Source organism: Nannospalax galili, unplaced genomic scaffold (genome assembly GCF_000622305.1).
Source record: "Nannospalax galili isolate Female #2095 unplaced genomic scaffold, S.galili_v1.0 scaffold1368, whole genome shotgun sequence".
Taxonomy (NCBI): domain Eukaryota; kingdom Metazoa; phylum Chordata; class Mammalia; order Rodentia; family Spalacidae; genus Nannospalax; species Nannospalax galili.
This window is the reverse complement of record NW_008358007.1, coordinates 84,889-92,063: the sequence shown is the minus strand read 5'-3', so window position 1 is coordinate 92,063 and position 7,175 is coordinate 84,889. Positions and strand designations below refer to the sequence as shown.

At 42.4% G+C, this 7,175-nt stretch overlaps 1 protein-coding gene across 2 annotated transcripts in view; it reads right to left on the bottom strand.

Moving 5' to 3' along the window:
- Window positions 1-253: 253 nt before the first annotated feature.
- The window catches only part of LOC103752343 (zinc finger protein 134), an 11,130-nt gene continuing 4,208 nt past the window's right edge, over window positions 254-7,175 (bottom strand). The window contains exons 1-3 of one of the 2 annotated variants that reach the window (XM_029557677.1): window positions 6,401-6,579; window positions 3,352-3,481; window positions 254-1,854 (exon numbers count right to left, since the gene is read on the bottom strand). In XM_029557677.1, the coding sequence (XP_029413537.1) occupies window positions 542-1,854; window positions 3,352-3,481; window positions 6,401-6,457 (1,500 nt within the window). In that variant the 5' untranslated portion in view covers window positions 6,458-6,579 and the 3' untranslated portion in view covers window positions 254-541. Of the gene's footprint in view, window positions 1,855-3,351; window positions 3,482-6,400; window positions 6,580-7,175 lie in introns of those variants that run through there. The other variant, XM_008856066.3, reaches the window with a different exon arrangement.

Below are 7,175 nucleotides of genomic sequence, written 5' to 3'. Positions count from 1 at the left end.
GGCTAAGAAACATATTAAAAAGTGTTCAACATTAGTAATTAGGGAAATGCAAATGAAAACCACCTCTGGATTAACCACTGAATCATCTCACCAGCCCCTCTATCAACATCTTCAGTGGGTTAGAAAATGCAATGTAGGGGCTGGAGAGATGGGTCAGTGGTTAAGAACACCAACTGTTCTTGCAGAAGACCTGGGTTCGAGTCCCAGCAGCCACATGGCAGCTAACACTGTCCGTAACTCCAGTCCCAGGGGATCCGACAGCCTCTTCTGTCCTCCGCAGGCATTGCATGATACGGGTGCACTTACCTACATGCAGGCGATACACACATACACATAAAGTAAAAATAAAATATTTTTTTAAAAAGAAAATGTGATATAGTTCCAGAAAGCTTTCTACATAGATAACAATAAGAATTTCCCCAGGGTAGATATTCCAACATATGAAATCCAGCATTTGGCTTTTGGCTATACACAAAAACTACTCTGAGCTTTCATATGACATTACTCATTATGTTAAGCAAGGAAATAGCATAATCCCTATTTAGGAGCTTTCTCGAGTGTGAACTTTCCAGTGCCTGGTGAGAGAAGGCCTTTGCCTGAAGGTTTTCCCACATTCACTGCACTTATATGGCCTTTCTCCAGTGTGAATCCTATGGTGCTGAACAAGTACATGCTTGCGGCTAAAGGCTTTTCCACATTCACTGCACATATATGACTTTTCACCATTGTGTACCCTCTGGTGTGCAACAAGATCAGAGCTTTGGCTAAAGAACCTCCCACATGCAATGCGCTCATAAGACTTTGCTCCAGTGTGAACACTCCAATGTTTAATGAGCCTGTATTTGTTACTAAAGTATTTCCCACATTTGCTGCACTGATAAGGCCTTTCTCCAGTATGCACACGCTCATGCTGAACAAGTGTGGCTTTATGGCTGTAGGCTTTCCCACATTCGTTGCATTTGTAAGGCCTTGCTCCAGTATGCACTCTCTGATGTACAATAAGATTAGAGTTATGATTAAAAACCTTCCCACATATGTCACACTCATAGGGCATTTCTCCAGTATGGATTCTCTGGTGTTGAATAAGTATAGGTTTTCGGCTAAAGGATTTCCCACATTCGCTGCACTGATAAGGCCTTTCTCCAGTGTGCACACTCTCATGCTGAACGAGTGTGGCTCTATGGCTGTAGGCTTTCCCACATTCGTTGCATTTGTAAGGCCTTGCTCCAGTATGCACTCTCTGATGTACAGTAAGAGCAGAGCTATGATTAAAAACCTTCCCACATATGTCACACTCGTAGGGCATTTCTCCAGTATGGAGTCTATGGTGCTGAACAAGTGAGTCTTTTCGGCTGAAGGCCTTTCCACACTCATTACACATGTGATGCTTTTGTCCATTCTGAAAGGCCTCCTCATGCTCGGTGCTACGATGTGGATCCCACTCACTGGGAGGAGAAGGGTGCTGGAAAATGCTTGAGCTGCTGGGGAAGTCCTTATGACTCTCCCCTGACATAAAAGAAGTCCTGGAGGGTTGGACAGGACAGTAAGTCACAACAGATGTCTTCTCATCCTTTCCAGAGGTTTTCTTTTTTCTGTGCTGCTTTTGGGGTTGATAAAGGTTTGTATTGAGCTGGAATTGCTTCCCATGAGCCACACATGTATAAAGTTTCTGCCCAGGGTAAGTTTCCTGATGCTCAGCCAAGTGCAAAATTTCCTTCAAGACTGGGCCATGTGTCTCACAGGGGGTGGCATTCTGGGTAGAACAGTTTCCCATGGGAGTCCTATTCTCAGGCACTCCTACAGAAATTCTCTTTGGAGAAGACATATCCCCATTCTCTACTCCATGCCAACAACCTGAAAGCAAAGAAATGCTGATCAAGGACAAATTGGAACAGGTGCACAGGTGTGGGGTCTACTTAACACAGGAAACATTAGGACATCAGGGAACGAGCTCAAGTTTAAGGTGAGTATAGGACTGCTCTGCAGTAGCTAACTAAACATCACAGAATGGAGGATGCACAGACTGAGAAGAAATAAATATGGAATATAGTAAAGAAAGAGGAAGTGGGGTCTCTAATGGAGTCTTTTGCAATTGGGATTTCTTTGACTGCTGGGGAAAAGTGACAGCTGTTCAGATGGGACATTTCCCCAGTCAAGAAAATAAAACTGCTACTGGGCAGTTAGTATTTAAGATTACTTGGGGTACGTGCACATCTCATCACACATTGCCTATAGACAGCACTGTAGATGGAGCAATGGAGTAGAATAGGTGAGATGTGAAGTTAGAGATCACAATAACTAGAGATCAAAGCTCAGGGCATAAATGATGAGGGGAATGAGAAAGAAGCCAGGAGTGCCCTTGGCATTAAAATAACTACGGGCACCAGGCATGGTGGCACATGCCTTTAATCCCAGCATTCTGGAGGCAGAGGCAGGAGGATCTCTGTGAGTTCAAGCCAGCCTGGTCTACATAGTGAGCTCCAGGCCAGCTTGGGGCTATAGGGAGACCCTGTTTTAAAAAGAAAAAAACAAAACTAAACAAAAAACACGGGGCTACAGAGATGGCTCAGCAGTTAAGAGCACTGACTCCTCTTGCAGAGGACCCACGTTCGATTCCCAGCACCCACATGGCAACTAAGAACTGTACTTAAATCCAGTTCCAGGGGGATCCGATCCCCTCTTCTGACCTCCACAGCATTGTGTGACACAGGTGCAGTTACACACACGCAGGCAATACATTCATACACATAAAAAACAAGGGGCTGGGCGTGGTGGTGCATGCCTTTAATCCCAGCACTCAGGAGGCAGAGGCAGGCGGATCTCTGTGAGTTCAAGGCCAGCCTGGTCTACATAGTAAGTTCCAGGACAGCTGGGGCCACAGGGAGACCCTGTCTCAGAAAGACCAAAAAATAAATAAAATAAAAAACAAAAAACAAACAAAAAAAACAAGAACACTAAATATAATTTCCTAACTTTCTATAATGGTTCCTACAAGTGGTGACCATACTGGTCACTGCAACTTGGGGCACAGACAAACCAGAAGATATGTCAGCTTAGAGGGAAGGGGCAGACTCTAGGGTATGGACTTATTTAGTGAGAGGACAAGAATGAAAAGATCCACTGAGCTGCCTTTAAGACATTTATCTCCTGGATACATCCCTAGGAACTCTGGGAACAGCAGGATTTGGGACTATTCAAAGCAGAAAGCACACAACTTAGGCCCAGGATCCACAGCTACTCCAAAGGAAAGCCATGTGGTACTACACATGGCTATGGTTGGGGGAGGAAATGGCTCTTCTGAGAGAAGGAAGGAAGGACAGAGTCAAGACCAGAGAAGTATAGTGGCCTTACCCAGCGAGGCCATAAGTACACAGTTCTCCAGCATCACATCATGGTAGAGGAGCCTCTGAGTCTCCTCAAGAAGTTCCCACTCCTCCTGGGAAAAGTACACGAACACGTCTTCAAAGTTCACCTGCCCAAGCTGTGATGGGAAAGCCAAGTCCATGAGCAATGTCTCTCCCAAGGAACCCATCCACATTCCCACAAATCTCACCTGCATACCTTCTGACCCAAATCTTCAGCTTAGAGGAAGTCCGACCACCAGGTACCACTGGTGTTTGCTCTATCCTTATGTTCCTATTAATCACTATATTGATCCCCAGTAGTAATAGTCTTATGGGCAGAAAGACACCATTTAAGATCTGGGCTTGGAATACAATGGCCCTACTCTTTTATTGTCTAACTCTCATGGGGTTGCTATGATCATGCTGACCAGACAACCAAAGGTGGGCTCACTTTTCTCACTTTAGCTTGGTACCAAGGATCAGGGGTCATCAGTCTATACTCCTGGCCTTATGTACATTATTTTTTTTTAATGTGTATGAGTGTATTGCCTGAATGTGTGTAAGAGCACCTGTGTCATGCAATGCCTACAGAGGCAGAAGAAGGTTTTGGATTCCCCTGGAACCGGAGATATGGACAGCTGTTAGCCGCCATGTGGGTGCTGGGACTCGAACCTGGGTAGTCTGCAGAGCAGCCAGTGCTCTTAACCTCTGAGCCATCTCTCCAGCCCATACATTAGTCTTTGGATCATCTATTGTACAACTTTGCCCATCTACCCAGCTGATGACTTCCATCATCACCTTCTTGAGGTCTCCCTCCTAAATCCTGATCATCTTCCACTTTTTGGATATCTCCATCCTGAACCTCTTTACAGAATTTTAGTGTTTTGCATTTAGCAGTTCACTTGACACCCCCATTCAGTGTTCTATTCACACATACACATAAAAATAATAAATAAAGGCCAGGCGTTGTGGCACACGCCTTTAATCCCAGCACTCCAGAGGCAGAGGCAGGTGGATCTCTGTGAGTTCAAGGCCAGCCTGGTCTACATAGTGTCACTCTGGCCAAACTAGTATAGGCCTCAAAGTGTGACTATTAAACATCCAAGAAGGTTAGTTCCACCAGTCTGGTATTTTTTTTAATTTTTATTTTATGTGTGTGCGTGTATTGCCTGCATGTTGGTAAGCGTACCTGTGTCATGCAATGCCCACAGAGGACAGAAGAGTCTGTCGGATCCCCTGGAACTAGAGTTATGGACAGTTGTTAGCTGCCATGTGGGTGCTGGGATCCGAACCCAGGTCTTCTGCAAGAACAACCAGTGTTCTTAACCGCTGAGCCGTCACTCCAGCCCCCATAAAATATTTTTTAAAATAAAATGTGAACTTACCTAAAAGGACAAAATTATAAAAAAAATTATAAAATTGGCAATTTACAAAAATAAGAGTGCTAAGAAAAATAACGTGAATAAAGGAAACTATCAAAATTTAAATTAATTAAAAATTTTTAGAGATTGAATCAGAACCATAGATAAATTCTAAGACTAGTCTTAGCTCATTTTTCTCTGACCTTGCCTTATCTCCTAACACAGAGCTCTCTATGTAAATAGATTATGGCCTGTTTTAAGAAAGACTACTTTCATGGGAAGCTTGGATATATTTCATTTTCTCTTCCCTTGAGCAACTTGTTTGTCCTTAACTCTCCTGTCTAAGTCTACATTAAAATTGTCTTTATTGTACTAGCTATTCTTAAAATTCCCTTCAGCAATTAAAGCCAGGAATGCTGGTTTGACTTGAGTAGAGTTCTCTATGGCTTAGAGCTCCTCAGACTCCTAAGATGACCATGTGCCAGCTATGTCTCGGTCCTGAAGTCTCTGGATGCTCCTGGTGAGATCCATCTTGAAGCACTGTTGGTGAGTTTCTCATATGTCCCCTGTATGATCTACCCTGCTAAGCATTTCAGGTTCCTTTGCTTGTATTTGTCTGGCCAAAACCCACTTTAAAATCTTGTAGACCCAACCATAGTCTGCTACTTGAGGCAGATACAACAACACATGGCTTTTTCTGGGGTACATGAAAAGAGATGACTCCCAAGAAAGCCTAAGCCAGTTTCTTGCCTCCAAGAAAACAGCCTGAGATGTCTACAACATGTTATTCTTAACCTGAAGTCTTAATGTATAGCCTCTGATTTATGTTATGCTAATAGCTTATACAAAGGGAACTCTACTGGTTTCACATATAAAGGCATCCTCACTGTAAGAGACATTAAGTATTAGTCTTCTCTTTCAAAACCTGCAAAATTTAGAACTTGGTTTATGACAAGAAATTCTAAACTTTTAATCCCACCACACCTTGCACCACACCTGAAGCATTCCTGAACCTGATGACCTGGGGCAGCTGAATTCTTTAGAGTTCCTCTTTTTTAAACTGGATCTGACCCAACCATGCAATGCACGCTTATGCAAAAGTACAATCTGCTTTGCCAAGTTACTACTAGTTTGTCTTGTGTTCTTTGTGAGGTATTGATGGGGTTCTTAATGACTTTTATTTATAACACCCTTCAGTTATTCAGCTCTTAAAAAGGGAAAGAGATATTACCTTAAGCCTACATTGCAAACTTCACCCTTTCTTTTAGGCCACTAAGCCATTTTTTTTTTTTTTTTTACATATTATAAAACTAGAGATATAAGCTGTCTGCCTTCTCTCACTCTTTTGTGCACCTGAATTTTGTGATAGGGCACCTTCTTGACCATAGTTACACCATGTTAAAGTTTAGGCTGACTCTAGTCTCTGAAATTATCAGGCAGTTGGCCCAGGGTATGGGAACACATGTAAGCTGAGCCCCAGTTGTCTTGGGACCAGGTCAGAGTGTCCAGAGTACACCTGCTAACTGCAGATTTATGACTTCTGTAGGTTATACTTGGCTTGCTTCTGCAAAATAGTAATTGTTACTTAACAGAATAGAAATTATTAAGGGGAATTATTAAGGGGGCTTTGCACCTGTAAGCTTGGGAACTTAAACTTTTCACCCCTGGTTATGGTTTCTCTGTATAAATGCTTACCCTAGAGATGGGTTGGGCTACACACTTGGATTCCTGACACCCTTGTATAGTAGCCATGGCCAGTAACAACTTTCATTCGACAAAACTTTCTGAGTGGTCTTCTCTGGTGACGCACCCCACAACAATTTCATGTAATTGTGTTATGTGTATGATCATTGTTTTCATGTGTTATTTGTGTCAGGACAATTTTTTAATTGTGGACACTTCAGTTTTTCTTTACTTTTCTCATTATTTTTATTGTGCACATGAATTATTATTTTTATTATTTTTTTTGACATGCAAGATTAAAATCCACATGTGCAGGTTTATAAATGTATTTTGCTAATGGATTAAAAGGCCTATTAAATACATACTACATTATAAACTTGAGTATTCTAAACATCTTTAAAAAAAAATCAAAAAACCTATTGGGGCTGGAGAGATGGCTCAGCGGTTAAGAACACTGGTTGTTCTTGCAGAAGACCCAGGTTCAAATCCCAGCACCTACATGGCAGCTAACAACTGTTCATAACTCCAGTTCCAGGGTATCTGACAGACAGCCTCTTCTGACCTCCACAGGCATTGCATGACACGGGTGCACTTGCCTACATGCAGGCAATACATGTATACACATAAAATAAAAAATAAAAATTAAAAAAAAAAAGAAAATTGAACTTACCAAAAGTAGAATTATAATTAAGTTGGTTATAATATAAAGATTAGAGCTAGGTGTGGTGACTCATGCCTTTAATCCCAGCACTTGGGAGGCAGAGGCAGGCAGATCTCTGTGAGTTCA